The sequence below is a fragment of the Telopea speciosissima genome, chromosome 9 (genome assembly GCF_018873765.1).
Source record: "Telopea speciosissima isolate NSW1024214 ecotype Mountain lineage chromosome 9, Tspe_v1, whole genome shotgun sequence".
Classification (NCBI taxonomy): Eukaryota; Viridiplantae; Streptophyta; class Magnoliopsida; order Proteales; family Proteaceae; genus Telopea; species Telopea speciosissima.
This window is the reverse complement of record NC_057924.1, coordinates 9,938,066-9,955,661: the sequence shown is the minus strand read 5'-3', so window position 1 is coordinate 9,955,661 and position 17,596 is coordinate 9,938,066. Positions and strand designations below refer to the sequence as shown.

The 17,596-nt window shown below is 38.9% G+C and overlaps 2 protein-coding genes across 3 annotated transcripts; one reads left to right on the top strand and one right to left on the bottom strand.

The window, feature by feature from the left end:
• Nucleotides 1-394: 394 nt before the first annotated feature.
• LOC122638622 (cytochrome P450 CYP82D47-like) lies at nucleotides 395-7,127 on the bottom strand. Its single transcript, XM_043831480.1, has 2 exons — nucleotides 6,180-7,127; nucleotides 395-1,023 (listed from the first exon to the last, which is right to left on the bottom strand). Exons 1-2 carry the CDS (start codon nucleotides 7,125-7,127, stop codon nucleotides 397-399), a joined length of 1,575 nt encoding a protein of 524 aa, XP_043687415.1. The 3' UTR covers nucleotides 395-396.
• On the top strand, nucleotides 2,949-13,425 carry LOC122640030. 2 transcript variants are annotated; one of them, XM_043833124.1, is made up of 5 exons: nucleotides 2,949-2,969; nucleotides 8,749-8,754; nucleotides 10,240-10,728; nucleotides 12,893-13,292; nucleotides 13,325-13,341. In XM_043833124.1, exons 3-4 carry the CDS (start codon nucleotides 10,264-10,266, stop codon nucleotides 13,250-13,252), a joined length of 825 nt encoding a protein of 274 aa, XP_043689059.1. In that variant the 5' UTR covers nucleotides 2,949-2,969; nucleotides 8,749-8,754; nucleotides 10,240-10,263; the 3' UTR covers nucleotides 13,253-13,292; nucleotides 13,325-13,341. The 2 variants fall into 2 exon arrangements, with proteins under 2 accessions (XP_043689059.1, XP_043689060.1); XM_043833125.1 differs by lacking the exons at nucleotides 2,949-2,969; nucleotides 8,749-8,754 and having other exon boundaries at nucleotides 10,076-10,728; nucleotides 12,893-13,281; nucleotides 13,312-13,425.
• The last annotated feature ends 4,171 nt before the right edge of the window (nucleotides 13,426-17,596 follow it).

The following is a 17,596-nucleotide window of genomic DNA, read 5'->3' as shown; positions in this document are numbered from 1 at the left end:
GAACAAGGCCCATTTACCAATATTGTGGAAAAAATATATGGGGCACGCTCCCAGACACATGGGGGTGGGCACAATGACCACCCTGTCCCCCTTAGTGGCAAGCCCATGTGCCTGGGCGCAGTGCAGAACATTCTCCCAAAATATATGTATGTAATCACTTGAGTGCCTATGAATTAAAATCCTCTGCAGTACCGGCGGGGCGGCAGTGCACATCCAACGGTACAGCAGAGGCCACATGGCACACATGGCACACATGGCCTCTGGTGTACCATCGGATGTGCACTGCCGCCCCGCCGGTACTGCAAAGGATATGACTTGTAACTATTTTTATTTTATTTTTTCGGTTCCCATTAACACCCATCGATGCTTATTTAACCACCTTATAGTGAAACCCTTCTACTCATAAAGATGGGAAGGGAGACGAGGAGTGAGGAGGAGTTCCAATGGCTTTTGCTTGGGGATGGTTAGACCCGAACCTTGTTCTGTCATATCCACAGGTAGGTCCAAAGGTGTTCTCAACTCAAACCCATGAAGCAAACGGGCAAGCATCATGTGCATGGTCTGAAGGGCGAACGAAATTCCCGGGCATGATCTCCTACCCGACCCGAATGGAATAAACTCAAAATTCTTACCACGCACATCCACATCTGCATGTTTTGATAGAAATCTTTCTGGCTGGAATCCCAAAGGGTTAGTCCATATGTTAGGGTCTCTATGTAATTTCCAAGCATTCACAAGTACTCGGGTCCCTGATCGGATCCTAAACCCAACAACATTACAATCTTCTATGGCTTCATGGGGTACCAAGAGTGGTGCCACAGGGTATAGGCGGAGTGTTTCCTTGACTATTGCTTGGAGGTATACAAGGTTGCCAATGTCCTTCTCATCCACATTCCTGTCCTTCCCCACATGCTTGTCTATTTCTTCTTGAGCCTTTTTGAGAACTTGTTGGTTGTTCAGTAGCAAGGAAAGAGCCCATGGCATGGACACTGCGGTGGTGTCTGTAGCAGCTAAGATCATAGTCTGCACAGTTATGCATGTAATAAGGAAGATGTTGGTGTTCGACGTAAAAGACAGAAGTAATAATCCCACATTAGATGTGAGTAATCCAATGTATAGTTGGCAAATTTGAATTTGAAATTATTTGGAATAATTCATTTGATTAATTTATGATTTCGATAAAAAAAAAAAAAATCAGTCAAAAAAACAGGCAAAATAAAATTTGGATTTGGGAAATATTCGTTTACCAAAACAAAAATCCGGATGTTATTTTTTATATGTCGTACATATATCACATTATCAATCAATTATCTTATGTGCATGACACAAAAAGTGATAAATTGAAATAACATTTGTTTCATTAATTATAAAGCAAAATATAAAATATAAAATTATAACATTTTTTTCGGTTTTAAAAAATGTGATGAACACCACATTACAATTGAACTTGGGTGGGGGTATCAAGTGTTTATGTGCTTTGATTAATTACCCAACCAGCAATAGACTATTACATAATGAAATATTTCTCTTAATAACCTAGCTTTATGTTCTCGCCAAAACCTTTGCAGATTGCCATAACTCTCAGCTTAGCCAAAGAGAGCTAGATTATCTTATAGCCTAAGTAAAGTTTCGTGTAAATCTCGTTTTGAATTGTTAACAAAGGGTTCTATGGACTAGTTTAAAGATCAAAAAAGAAAAAACATATTTTTGTATTATAATAGGATGACCAAAACAATGCTATTTAACGAGTCTTTTGTGGGCAATCAGTACTAGAAAGGAGGATAAGTAATTTTACAAAATAGTAGTTTAGTTCTCTTGTTGGGAAAAACTCACTATTTTCCTTTCATCTCTCAATCATGGCTTCCTTGTCATTGGAGATTTCAACGAAGTCTTTTCCCAGTCTGATAAACTGGGGGGATTCTCCTTTTCATTTAAGCCCTGCAACACCCATCTTGTCTAACTTGATTCCCAATCTCTCTCTTGAGGAAATCAAACCTTCCTGTTCTAGATTCACATGGTCAAATAGGCAGAAGCCTCCTAAGCTTATCAAAGAATGCCTTGACCGAGCTTTTGTTTCTCCTACTTGGCTTTCTTTCTTTCCTTTCGCAGGTCTTTTTAAGCTTCCTACCCTGGGCTCTGATCATAACCCTATCCTTTTAAATTCATCCACTTCTCATTCCTCTTTCAAAAAACTCTTTCACTTCCAAGAAGCCTGGAAATTCCACCCTGAATTCCTTCCTTTTTGCTCATCATCTTGGATTTCTTTGGCTAACAAATCCTTGCCTTCTAAACTTGCTTGCATGAGCGGATTACTTCAGAGATGGAATAGGACTGTGTTTGGAAATATTGATACACTTAAATTTCAACTTATGGACCAATACAGTAATCTTGACGATATTTCTTCTCCTCACTCCAATGATTTGAGAAGGATATCTGCTCATATTGATTGGTTGCAGAAAGCTGAAGAGATGTTCTGGCTTCAAAAAATCTAGACACTTTCATGTAAAGGACGGAGATAGAAACACCAGGTATTATCACTCTGTTTCAAAACTTAATTTACGTAAAAGAAGCATTAACTTCATTACATCTGATGAAGGGGAAAAGGTGGAGAATCCTAGTGAAATGGCCCATGCCTTTGCCTCTCATCTTCAAGATTTATTTACCTCATCTCAACCTTTGGATGCTTCTTTTATTGAGAATCTTTTTGAGCCTATCTTGGATGAGGCCACTCGTGAATCTATCTGCTCCATCCCTACTCTTAATGAAATTAAGAAGGTTGTATTCTCTTTGGGTTCTCTCAAAGCCCCAGGGATGGATGGTTTTCAGGCTTGCTTTACCAAGATTTTTGGGATTTGACTAACTTGGATGTTTTTCAATTTGTTTCTGGTTTTTTTAAAGGTAAGTTGCTTCCTTTTGGGGTTAACCATACTCTTATTTGCTTAATACCTAAGAAGGAAAATTCGGTAAGAGTCTCTGATTTCCGACCTATTAGCCTTTGCAATGTTTCTTATAAAATTTTAGCTAAAATTTTGGCTAATAGATTGAAAGGTCTTCTCCCTTCTTTCATTTCCCCCTTTCAGGCTACATTTATCCCTGGTAGACAAGTCTCTGATAATATTGTTATTGTCCAAGAGATCTTTCACTTTTTATCTCACAAAAAGGGTAAACTTGGGTATGTTGCTATGAAGCTTGACATGTCTAAGGCTTATGACCGGGTTGAATGGAGCTTGCTCAAAGATCTTTTCTCCCTTCTAGGTTTTGGAAATCGTTGGGGAGATCTGTTATGGAATCTTATCTCTACTACCTCTTTTTCAATAAAATTGAAGGGTAGTCCTTTTGATTTCTTCACTGCTTCCAGAGGCATTAGGCAGGGTTGTCCTCTAAGCCCCAACCTTTTTATTTTAATAATGGAAGTTCTTTCTCGACTTCTTAAGGTTTATAGAGATTTGAATCTTTTCAAAGGAATAAAAGTTGCTAGATCCGCCCCTGAAATCACACATCTGTTGTTTGCGGATGATACTTTTATGTTTTGCAGAGCTACTGCTGATGTCATCTCACTATAAAAGCCATGTTGGAGTTGTTTGCTGACCTGTCAAGTCAAGAAATCAATTTTGAAAAAAATGGTCTCTTTTTCAGTAAAAATGTTTCTGTGCCTGAGAGAAATAGGCTATGTTCTCTTATTGGAATCTCTGAAGATTCATCTAAGAGTTCCTATCTAGGCACTACTCTTATTCACTCAAGATCCAAGACAAAGGAATTAACAAGTATTGTCAATAGGATCAGATCTAGACTCTCAACTTGGAAAGCTAACCATCTATCTTATGCAGGTCAAAAAGTGCTTATCCAATCTGTTCTTAGCTCCATACTTGCTTATTTAATGTCCTCTTTCTTATTTCCTATAAAGGTATGTAAATCCATTGATTCAGTTTGTCTCAATTTCTGGAATGGTAACATTGATTCTAGTAAACATCACCGCCTTATTGCCTGGGATAGAATCTACTTACCTTTAGCTTCTAGTGGTTTAGGTCTTAGGAAATCTGAAATTCAAAACAAATCTTTGATTCTTAAACTTGGTTGGAGACTCATTAATAATCCTAATGACTTATGGGCTAAGGTTTTAAAAGCAAAATATTTTCCCAATTCCTCTGTTTTTTATCCAAAAGCTGTCATCAAAAGGGGGATCATGGTCTTGGAACAGTATTGCCCATTTACTTTCCATCTTAAAATTAATGTCTTTTTGCATTATTGGTGATGGGAAGAACTTTTTTTTCTGGACTGATCAATGGGTTAAAACAATTCCAGGTTTTTGTCTTACTAACGTTATGCAAGACTCTTCAAGAGGAGATATGGTCTGTAAGTATTTCGCACAAAATAGACTTATTGCTGACTTACTTCCTCCCCAATTTTCTATTGGTTTTATTGCTGCTTGTGCTTCTGTGTATCTTAATAATAACTTTGATTCTTGGATATGCTCTGCCTCAAAATGTGGTAATTTTTCCATTCGGATTGCAACCAAATTTCTTACATTTTTCGTTGAGATTGTCTTCTCATCCTGAGTTTGCTAGTTGGTGGCGCTTCCTCTGGAAGTTACCCATTCACCTTAAATTTAAACACTTCTTTCGGCGTGTTTTACATGCTGGAATCCCGGTTAAAGCATCTCTCTCAAAATGGATCAAGATCGATCCCCATTGTGTTTTATGTGGCTCTTGTCCTGAATCCATATGGCATCTTTTTTTCTCATGTGACTGGTCTAAACATATCTGGATGGTTGGCCCTCTGGGGTTGAGAACGGAATACTTCTCCCATCAATCTTTACTTCACCTTTGTAATTATATTCTCAATGATAATCTCCGAAGCAAGCAGCTTTCCAAGTGGTTTTTTTCAGTTTTTATTATTACTTGTTACTTTATATGGCATGTCAGGAACCAAGTGGTCCATAATTCTATTAAACCAGACCCAGTCGGAGTAATTTCAAACATCCGCAAATGGTTGATAGACTTAAATATCTCACCCCCAACCCATACTTTGCTTCCCTCTATGCATTGTTCTGTTACTAGCAACTTGCCTATAGATCTTTGTTTCAAATCCTTTCCCATATTAGACTACAATGTTCTGATTTTTGCATGAACTACTCAATCTTCCCTGAAAAGATCAGGGTGGATGTGTTCTATTTTGTCGGAAGGTAAATTGTTACTAACTGCTGCTGGTTTCCTGGGTACTAACGATTTTTTGGAGATAGAAATTCTTGGGCTTCTAAAAGGTCTTCAATATGCAGCTCGGCTAGGTTACAACATTAAGGAAATATGGTTCTCCAACATGGAACTTCCTCTTTTGCTTCAAGACCCAACCTCCGTGATTCGACCATGGAGATTAATTCCTCTATTGTCTCAAGCAACTGAAGGAACCAGAGGCATTCCAATCACTTGCCCACAGAATATACATATTTCTAGCTTTGCAAATTTTATAGCAAAATATGTAGCAGTCCACAAAGAACAAGCTGTTCTCCATCACAATATTGTTCAGACACTATTATCCTTCCAGTAATATATTTTCTTTCCTCATAAAAAAAATAGTAATTTAGTCCCAAATCAGATAAACATGAAACAATAAAAGGGAGGCAACCCCTATACATAAGAATGGACATGGTACATTAGATAGACATAAAACAATAGATATGTGGCAACCCTTACAAATAGTGGTGTTCACGAACGTACAATTGAACTTGGGTAGGGTATCAAATACCCAATCAACATCTCACAAAGTGGGAGATTCCGCTTAGTTAAAATATTTAGTTTTTTTTTTTCCCAATGGGTTGTTCCTAAGTAGGAGATACCCGGTACTTAAATTATATATATATTTTTTTATTTCTCTCAATTTAAAATATTTTTTTATCAATTTTCTAAAAGCTTATTAAATAGATCCAAATTATTCGTATAAGTCAGATTCAGCTGAATAATTCGTTTAATTAAATTCATGGTTTTTTTTTTATTTTTTATCTTTGACCCCAAAAAATTTTATTTTCTGACTGAAAAAGTTGAATTATTAGGTATTTGGGCATCCTCTCCTTAATTATTAGTTTTTAAGAATAAGTTCTAATGGCTAGCTTTTAATGATGAGTTCCAAAACAGAGAGAGCTAGAGCACTTGAGATGGAAGGGAAGGAAAAGATTAGGATCATACCATAGTGGTGGCCTTGACAACATTGTCGCACGGTTGACCATGGAATTGAGCATCATCCTCTTCAAGGATCGACAACATCACATCCATGAAATCAGCTTGTTCATCCTTCTGATCTGCAAAATATTGTCTCTTCTCCAGATGTTCTTGCAGCCAGCTCTGAGCAATCAAGTCCACCTCTTTGGCAATCTTCTTCATAGCCCTTTCCTCACCTTTGAAACCCAAAATCCATCCAAGAAAAGGGATAGCATCTGATGCAACTGAGACCCTAGTGATTCCAAAAAATTCAATTATTATGTTTTGGATCTTTTGGACCTCTATGTTGCAGTCCTCTCCCACTTCAACCACACAAAAATAATGCTTTCCAATAACCATTTTGAGAACCACATTCATGATTAGATCACGTAACAATCTATTCATTTCAACCTTAATTGGTAGATTATTATTTTTGTTCTTCACCCAAAGCTCATCTGTATATTGATAGTGTTTGAGTGAGTCAAGTCTGCGGTTGGAGAGTAGCTCAAGCACCACCAATTTGCGTATCTCACGCCAGTAGGATCCATAAGGTGCGAACCCCATCATTGCGTAATTATAGGTGAAGTGGTTACCAAAAGCACTTCTTGGACGGCTTGCAAGGGCCTTATCGTTGATAGTGAAGCATTCCTTCACCATTTCAGAGCTGCTGACTACAAGTGTTTGATGAACACCGAATCGAACAATGAAGGCTGGTCCGTGCTTCTCAGCCATGGAAGCAAGTGTTCGGAAGAGGGGCTGAGGAGTTGCTAGTTGACGAAGGTAGCCTATTATGGGCCATGATCCGGGTGCCTCTGGTGCCTCCACTGTCTTGCTTTTCTCAATTTGGGTACCTTTTGAGAAGAAGACCCATAGATGGTAGAAGACAACTAGAGCCAATAGCCCAACTATGGCTAAAAATTGAAGGAGTAAATTCATTGATTTGCTTTGTGTCTCATAATGTAGAGTAGAAGATGAAGATTCAATTATTTATCAATCTGTTTACACTCTATTTTCGGTTTATTTTGGTCAATAGAGAAATAGATTGAAATCTGAAATCTATTTCAGTCAAGATTGACCTGTTAGTCATGATAGGTCAGTGACCCGATCATTAATTAAAAACGATCAGAAAAAACGGTTAGAAAACAATAAAAAAATTGTCAATACTCAAAAATGGTAAAAAAACGGTCATCTTTTTTGCTGTTTGAAGTAGTGGAAATCTATGATAGCTAATTCTCTTTTTACAAACGCACCAAAGAACCAAAATCGAAGACCGGGAATGAGGCGGAAGTCACGCTCACGCAATGGAGGTCACCTTCTTCGCCGTTTAGTGTCGTCGTCTAACCACCCAACACCAACCTTTGCAAGGGATGCACTAGAAGCTGCCCCCGTTTTTCTTCTGATCAAATAGAAGAGGAATTGCTTCTTTGGTTTTTTGTTGCTATTTTTTAATGAATGAACAGAAGGGATACTACTCAATTAATTAACCATGGCATCGGGTGCATTTCACAAAGATGTTTCAGGCCATGACCAATGCAAATATTAGGGATCTCTCTTCCATGCTCTATTATTACCCTTTTTAATCACTTCCGCTCTTTCTGCACTTGGCTCCGGGAAAATGAGACAAATGTAAGTTGCAGGGGATCCTAACGCTCGAATCAAGAGGGACATTGTATCAAGATATGGACCGATTCGTCATGTTTGACGATTGAGAACATTGGTTAAGTGGATTTAAGGGTGTGAATTTAGAATCGAAAACTGGAATCAAAAGCCGTTTAAAACGAATTGAATCACTGCAGTTAATCAGTTCGGTTTTGCTTTCCAAAGTTGAAATCTTTTTTAGGTTTGGTTCGGTTTCGGTTTCGGTTTCATGCCTAAATCGAATCAAATTATCTATTTTCAAATCGAATAAAGAATCGTATAAAATTATATATTTAAAAAAAATTTTAAATCAAATGTGGAAGATAAATTCTTTTCTATTTTAGTGTTTGGGGAAAGTTTGATGGAATATGATCTTAACAAATAAGGGTTTTTTATTGGTGAAGATGTAAAAAAGTTGGCTCAAACATTTAAATAGGATCTAAATTGAATATGAAACCACATTAAAACCCACTAAGAAGTTGATTAAAAAACCAAATAAAAATCGAAACTAAAGTGAAACAAGTCGATTTGGTTTTGATTTTGAAAATGTGTTCCTATTCTCCGTTCAATTTTGATTCGTACTTTTTATTTCTTAAACTGAGTCAAAATCGAACCGATTGATATCCTTAAGTGGGTTGACACCAATGTTGATCCAACCAAGAATTATATCATCTTCCAAGGCATCTCTCTTACACACTAAAGTTAGATGTTCATTTTGTAGAGAGGGAGGCAGTAGAAGAATAACCCACTCAATACCCCGGTAGATGGGGTGTGGTGGCGCCGCAAAAGGTTTCATCTAATGGGATAATTTTGGTACGGCCGGAAAAACCAAAGCTGTGTTCCAATTTTTACCTGTGCCCTTCAACCAAAGACATAAATAACGATTCAAAAGAGATTCATGAGTTGGTTTTTCCCTGAGGAGAGAGTGATTGGAACCGGACTAGAGAGAGAAGGAGAGAAGGAAAGGGAAAAGGTGTGAAATTATAGTAAACACCATACTTAACAAAATTGGTAAGTAATGTGAGGTGGGCAAATAAGTCCAATTACAACAATGAAGCGCCCACAAATTAGGGGTGTCAATGGGCTAGACATGATCGGGCTTGACCTTAACCTAGTCCAATCCTAGAAACCTTAACCTAAACCCAAGCCCGGCCCGACCCAGCCTTACCTTTTCGGGCTGGCCAGGTTTTTATGACACCCCTACCCAATATGTATTTTCATTGACATTGACCTTGCTTGTTGCCTGGACTTTGAAATTATTTGTAGAACTGAGGTATGGCATAAACCATCTCAAATGGGACTTTTGACATGAAATTGGATGACATTGGCAGGCCAGGTAATGAACAATGGATATATCAGAAAGAAAAAAAAAAAACGGAGATTTGAGATTTAAGTTCACTTGGGAAAAACTATCAAATGAAGCTCGAACTGACAGAAATAATATAGGAATACAACGAGACAAGTTAAGAGAAATCAGATTTCTCTCTTAGTTTGAAGGACCAATGTCTGAGAGATGGTTTTCTTGATGAATACTCATTTCTTGATAATATGAATTCAATTGATTAGGGGTTAGGGTTTCATACTTAATTGATTATTAGATTTTTTTGGGTTAAAAACTTAAAAATATTATGGCAAAAGTTTTCATACACAGGCGTGTATGTACACAATTTGCATTAAATAAAAATTATAAAATATAGCATAACCTAACACAGGATTAGACCGAACTCAACCCGTGACCTTAACCTTAGCCCAAATCCTGTTCAAGCTCACGGTAGGGCAGACAGGCATGCCGACAGGGCCAAACTTATACCCTTACCGTCCGTCGGTGATTGTCTTGCTTGATTTTCATTTTCTAGGGTAATCTCAACAAATTGTCTTTTGAAGAGATGCCCTGTATGGATCCACACGTGGCATATGAGCCCCACTGACAGCCTACCAAACCTCACTTCGACTTGCGTCAGGTCACCGACTCTGATCTGTGTCGGTTACGAAAGTCCTTTGATTTGGCATAAAGAAGTCACCACCCCCTCCACATTTGGGTCACTTTTACATATTTAAGATGAAACACAACAGAAAAAGGTCAAAGGTTAAAAAAAAGTAGATAGAAAGAAGCATTCTAAGCCGCTCTCCTGTCCACTTCCGCTTCGCCACCTTTCTCTCCCTTCCCTCCATCCATATTACCAAATCCACCACCCCCCACCCACTTCCTCCACCCAAAGAGAAACCATCTCTTTGCTTCTTTATGTCTCTCTCTCTCTCTCTCTCTCTCTCTCTCTCGATTCTAGCCGAACTTTTGTGCTGCACCGATCAATTTGTTTCTCTCTTCCGAATCTAAATTAACCAATAATAAACTCTGCTCTGATCTGACCCAAGAAGACGAAGAAGGAAGAAGAAAGAAGAAAATTCAGAGACATAAAGTCGCCGGCGAGACGGGATGGCTTCCCGTCTCTTCGCGTGCTTCGGGATAAGATCCTCGTCATCGTCGAGGACGAGTGCATCGTCCCTGGAGAACCCGACGGCCGACCAGACGACAGAGGAATTGAAGAGAAGTGGACCCGTCTTGGTCGAGCTATTCTCGTCTCAGGGTTGCGCCACCTCTCCGGAGGCGGAGCTCTTGATGTCAAGACTCGGGAGAGGTGATTTCGGGGAGGAGGTGACGATGCCGGTGATCGTGCTGGCTTACCACGTGGATTACTGGGACTTTAAGGGTTGGAAGGACCCATACGCTTCCAACCAATGGACAGTCAGGCAGAAGGCTTACGTGGAGGCATTGAATCTGGACACCATGTTCACGCCGCAGGTGGTGGTTCAGGGCAGATCACATTGCATGGGGACCGAACAAGATTCTCTCTTCTCTCACATCTCTTCCGCCCCTCGCTTCCCCTCTCCCACCTTTCAGGTCAGTCTCCTCTTCCTTTCCATTTTCTTCCTTAACTTAATAATTAATCTCTTATTTTTTTCATCATAAATCAAAATATATTAAAACTAATTTTACAAACTTGAGTATATAATTATAGGATTAAATTTTTCTTCACCCTTGGTGAAGAGAGAATCTCTCCACCAATAGTGATGTGACGCTACGGTTGATCTCAATCATTAACTACTCACTATTATTGCATAAGGTCGGATAGGGTTGGATGAAGAGATTCCCTCCTCACCATGGGTGGAGAGAAACTGAGTTGATTATGATAAAGAATAATTTTGTGGCATCAAAGTTAACATGAACAGCTGTTGGATCACTCTTATTGCATATGGTCGGATAGGGTTGGATGAAGAGATTCTCTCCTCACCATGGGTGGAGAGAAACTGAGTTGATTATGATAAAGAATAATTTTGTGGCATCAAAGTTAACATGAACAGCTGTTGGATCACTCTTATTGCATATGGTCGGATAGGGTTGGATGAAGAGATTCTCTCCTCACCATGGGTGGAGAGAAACTGAGTTGATTATGATAAAGAATAATTTTGTGGCATCAAAGTTAACATGAACAGCTGTTGGATCACTCTTATTGCATATGGTCGGATAGGGTTGGATGAAGAGATTCTCTCCTCACCATGGGTGTAGAGAAACTGAGTTGATTATGATAAAGAATACTTTTGTGGCATCAAAGTTAACATGAACAGCTGTTGGAAAGCTTACAAGCAGGGATTTTAATAGCTTTATTAAAATAAGTTAAATAAAAAGCAAGAAATCATTGCTGGTCACATGGCCTTCACCAATGTGGGGTCAGTGAGAACACATGTAGGAGCATCAATATAGATGAAATTTATTCATACACTGATCTATCAAATAAAATGATTGAAAGAGTTATCTTGGAGTATTTATCATGCAAATAGGTTTGGTAGATCTTAATTCTTTGAATAGGTTGGATAAGTGACCAAAATGATTATTCTCAAAAGCAATGTGGGGATCTTTTGGATTTATTTCCCTGAGTATATTTCTCTTCTTTCCATTTGAAAAAGACAATTTTGCCCCTTGTTTTGAGGAGGAGAGATATAGACACATGAGAGTGCTGGCGTAGGCCACACTCTTAGACAAAGTTCTTTTTCCTTTTTAAAAATCACTTCATTTTATAAACGTTTAAGGTGAAACAATTTACACACTGTCGTAGTATATGTCCTTTTACAAACTGTCCTATTTTTTAGGCAAATGTATTTTATACCACTCATATGGAAAGGCCTTCTTATATGACCACATTTTTTTTAGACATAGAAGTACGGGTGCCAATCAGTCGGTTCGGTCTAGGTTGAATAGGTTTCAGTATGGGAAGGGTGAATCTGAAACTAAACCTATAGGAAATCTTCGGTTTCAATTCGGTTTGGTTTCAGGTTCATATTGCTTTTATCTATTCGGGTAGGTTTTGGTTCGATTTGACATATATATGTATTCAAAATTATGGGGAAAATATATGTTTTTTTTTCCCCTTCAAATTTGGGCTGGTATCGAGTTCATATCGTTTTGGTCCTATTTTTTCACCTGGTTTCGGTTTCAGGATAAGTCAATTTCGATTTGGTTTTAGGTGTATAATACCCAGCCCAAAGCCGATCCAATAGGGATCAGTTTGGTTTTGTTCTGAGCTTTTTTCACTAATTTGGGATAGGTCTTGACAACCCTAGATGGACGGATAGATAGGATATGGTTGGATGAGCCACATGCCAAGCTCCCAAATATAAATAATAATAATAATAATAATAAAATAGAAAAAAAGAACACCACCCGGTCGCGCAGCATGGTGTGTACTTGTGCCCAGACATAGCCATGCACGAAATGATCAGTGCATCTCTGGTCCTTTCCGTCTTTCCAAGGGAGGGTGTGTCGGTCATTTTGTATGCGACTGTGTCTTGGCGTAGGTATACACCGTGCTGCGCGACCAATTACCGTACCTTTTCCAAAAAAAAAGTTAATAACATTAAAGGGGGTGACCAGCCTAGTTCATTCAAGGAATGGGCCTCAAGATTTAGTCCATGGGCAAGTTAAAGCCAGCCCAAGAACGGTTGGATCAAGCAAAACCCCAAAAAAAAAGAAAAAATTAACCAATTTGTGTCCCGTTTGGTTGAAACAGGCAACGTTCGAAAGGCCTTCGACAGACACCTTGCAGGTCACTCTAACAGGAGCTCTAAGAACAAAGGTGGACAGCAATGGCGCCGATGTGTTGGTAGCTCTATACGAGAATGGGTTATTGACCGACTGCCCCGCCGGAGACAACCGAGGTCGTGTTCTATCAAACGACTTCGTGGTTCGAAAACTCGAAAAGCTTTGCAGTGTCAAAGACATTTCTGCCAAGAAAACAGTGAATGGCACTGTCAATTTCTCTCTCTGGGATGGGTTTAACAGCAACAAGTCCGGTGTTGCAGTCTTTGTTCAGAACAAATCTTTTCACACTTTTGGTACTCAGAATTTCAGCTTGCCAGAAAACCTCTAAAGCTAAGGCTAGATATCTAAATCTGTAATTCTCTCTCTCTCTCTCTCTCTCTCTCTCTCTCTCTCTCTCTCTGGATCTTTTATGTTCTGGCCGTGATATGACTTTGGAGCTTAGAGCGTGTTCTTCATATTCTTTCCTATTACTATTCTTTCTTTTCTTCTAATATGATTTCTGGGTATTCGTTTCTTTTTTTTGGGTTTTAGAGTAGTTTAAAAACTCTGGTTTATAATTCTATAGATAGATTGTGTAACAAATATCATGAGAAGGAAAGGGCTACATTAGGCAAAATTAATTGATTTTCTTATGAAGGTTTATTATTGATCAATGTGTCAGGAACATTTTAGAACTTTTAATTGGGATAAAAATAGTGGGTTAGTTTCCTTCTTAACATTATCACAGAATCTTATTAATTTCTCCCTACATTATTCATGTAAGCTCTAGCTTGTTTGCTTAATTCCAACATTAGTACCAAAGTTTACATAGAAAGGAAGAAGTTTTAACTTTCCAAAATCATCATGTGATAATGACTTTACACATCAAGTTTGAAAGGTGTTGTAATCATGCTAAGTGGTGGGTCAAGGGTTGTATGTGTAGGAATTTAGAACCCTCATACTTGCTCTTGAGCTCATTTGAGATGGCTTTGAAAGATATCCTTGGAGAATATATTTTGTTAGGTTAACAATCTAGCAAATAAGTCTATCGTTCATACGGTCATTATCAGTGTTGGGTTGGTTGCACGCAGAAGGCAGAAGTAATAATCATGAATGTTGAGTGTAGGAACGTCAAACGGTCGGCTTGGTCCGGAATCTTCGGTGTGGAAATGACTGAATCCGAAACTGCACCTATAATAAGGTTTTTTCGATTTCGGCGCGGTTTCAGTTCCGATTCGAGTTGGTCTCAGTTCGGGTTTGGTTTATGTTAATGGGTTCGAAATGGTTTGGCCAGTTTGAAAACCGGTATCAAACCGTTTCGAGCCCGGTTTTAGACTGAAACTGTTTGCCTTATGGGCCTTATCAAATGGGCTGGGCTCCATTTTTTAGTTTTTAACTTTACAAATGGGCTTGAATTCATTTTCTAATCAAAACAAATGGGCTGTACCAAATAGGTTGGGCTCCATTTTTTTAATCCAAACAAGTTGGAAAGAGTGCAATGGCATTGGCATGGGAGAGTGACGTTTTTATCGGTTAGTACCGGGTAAGGTTTCAGTTCCAGGGCGGCTTGGTTTTGGTTCAGGCTTATCAGGATACCATCGATGTAGCCCAATCGTGCCTAAACCGAGGGGTTTTAAAATGCCGAATCCGAAACTTGCTCTATAAGAGCTTAGCTTGGTTCGAGCCGGGTTAGATTGGCCAGTTCGATGCAACTTTTTGACATTCCTAGGCTCAATGTAAAGAATTATACGGACTTGGCAGCCTCTCTTTGATAGCTAGTTTTGCTAGCTTTCAAGTGAGCTCTATCCAAGTCCTTGACAAGTGATATCAGATTAAAGTTAGATTGTGGGCCTGTGGTGTGACAACCCGATGTGCTTTGATCTCGATCGCTCCCGTGTGGAGGTGCCTCCGGCAATGAAGCCAGAGAAGATTTCAGTTGCTCGTCCATTGAGATTTCATGTGGAAGACAGAAGTAGTCTCGAACAATCCTAACAATCAGAACTCAAAACAAGAGAAAAGGCCAAACTGGCAACCATTGATTGCTCTTTGAGATCAACTTCATAACCTCCCTGTGTTAGTGATGATATATATGCCTTTGATAAATAATAATACTAATAAGGAAGAACCAGTTTTAACTCAAAAACTATTGCTAACCCTACAATCCTACATATATAGGAAACTAGGAATAATGATCTTTTATGTTGTTCATCACATCTAGACACAAATTAAAACTGGATTTCAATAATAGTCTAAGCTGAATTCCACAAGTTGCATCCATAGACAAAGAGAGATGAAACAGAAAAACAAAGTAAGTGTAGATGAACATCTTTCTTTGATTCTTGCAGATATTTACATTTGAGAACAGAAACCATCTCCAACGGAGACCTGAACCAGATTTGGGTTTTTTTTTTTAGTTTTAATCGATTTCCCCACAATCTGTCTCAAATTCTGAGATACCAGTTATTGTTCTACTAACAGAACCTTTGGTACCTCAAAAATCTCTGTTCCCGATCAGCTAATTTCTTAGATGTAATTAGCTCTGGGCCCAGCAGCTTAGATGCATGACCTTCTGAAGAGACTCGTCCACCTGTTTCCGTCTCTCCTCTCCGTTTAAAATTCCCCATATCTGTTGATCCAAAGACGCCGCAGAACGGCCGGTAGTGGGAGAAGTTCCCAACGAAGAACCTTCTTTCCGGCCAAACTGTATGGATCTAACGCCGGTGTTCCATTTGAAACCCTGAGGGGAATGGGTCTGGGTGTGGCTATGCACCACCGCAACGGTGGCTGCCACCCATACTCTGCTCAGATAATTCATCTTTTCTTTCTCCCTTCTCTACCAACAAACTTGCAGACTAGTTAAAGATAAGTGTAACGATTTGAGATTATTTGGGCTATTTCTTTGTTTGGGGGGAGAAGATCATAGAACTATTGCAGCCGCTATCCTTATTTATAGGAAGCAGAAACCCCAGGATTGGCCAAAACTCAAAAAGTTTTTCTTGGCAAAACTTTTCTTTGGATCAATAATACTTGAGAGAGAAGATTCCGATTTAATCGGAGGCTTACATGCATGGTTTGTAATCTCGGATTGGATAGGTACATATTGGTTGAAATGGATCGAGATTGGTATCGATACCGGTATTGGTATCGGCATTAGCTGATATCGAGACTGATCCAATACACCGGGCAAGGGTAGAAGGATTTTTTTTTTAAAAAAAAAAAACAATTTTTTTAAATGAAAAAACAGGGGCAAATACACCAAATTTGACCCGATTCTAAGGTATATTGATCCGAAACAATTGATCCAATCCCAATACCAAGATTACGAACCATGCTTACATGTAAATCTTTGCGAGAAATGAAAAGGAAAGGAGATATTAAAGAGAAGTTTTGGAAGAAAAAGAGAAAAAAACAGCTTCAGCCCATCTATGGTGGGTAGAGGAGTGGGCAAGTGACGATCTTATCTGATACCCAAATGTCCTATCTTTTGGACTCATCCATGATTATGATTTCCAATAAAAAAAAACAAAGCCAAACAGTTCATTATCTAAATGTGGGCCCCACATAAGGAATACTTTATGTTATCTTTCTATTTTTTTTATTGGTTTATTCATAAGTCAGTCTTCACCTTCATTTTACTATTATGTCCCTGCAATTATTGGCCATTCTTGTTTTTTCTTTAAAGGAACGTAGGAAGTGATTAGATCAGATGAGGCCAGCTAACACTGAAACGACTGCTTAGGAACCGTTGTATTGGAATCCATCAAAATCCTATGATAAACACACCCATGTTACCAATCCATCAAAATCCTGAGATAAACACACTAAGACATGGAATTTTTTTATTTTTTTATTTTTGTTTTTGTTTTTGAAAAAGGAGGTATCCAGCCTTTTGGCCGATTAATCCCCCAAGGCTCATGTACGACACCACAATACATACAAACTGAGAGATACTGGCCCCCATGTTCAACACGGAGTTTCCTCTTAGGCGGGAGATACTGAATCACAATTCTTCGTTGTACTATGAGACAATGTCGAACGAAAACATTGGCTTAGTTAAAGTGCAGCTGAATAGAGCAAAGCATGAGTTTAGGAAGCAGCTGTCGGATCCCTGGTACAGCCCGAATTAAATTGGGATCGATCAGGGCAGGTGTCAACTGGTCAGGCCTGTTTGTTTCGATCGGGCATAATTGGTTTTTATCCATTTAAGATCTAGCATTGTTTTTCGTCCGCTTAGGTAGTTGGGCTTTGTAGACAAGGGCATGGACATGTTTGTATAATTCGTCTTTAAATGGGTCATCAACGGCCTATTATCGGGCTAAATGAGCTCTTTAAACAGGTCATCAATGGGCTATTATCGGGCTAAGTGAGCTTAAACAGACTAATTGGTCTATAAATGGTCGATTATCAATCGATCAATTTATTCCGCCGAGCAACCGTCAAGCCATTACCTTACACTTAGGTCTAAGAACGCCCTATTATTAATAAGTCAGTGCTTGAACCTAATATGTTTAATAATCTGTTGGATCAGTCTCAGGCTACAATACATCCCTAGCGAGATAGTTGAATGCCTAATACTCAATTGATAATGGACTTGGGGGGAAGATGTGAACCAAGAGACTTGAACCCCAAGACCTCCCCATAGCAATGGGCTTCTCCGCAATATAGCCATTGAACCATCATTGGCCTTTCTGCT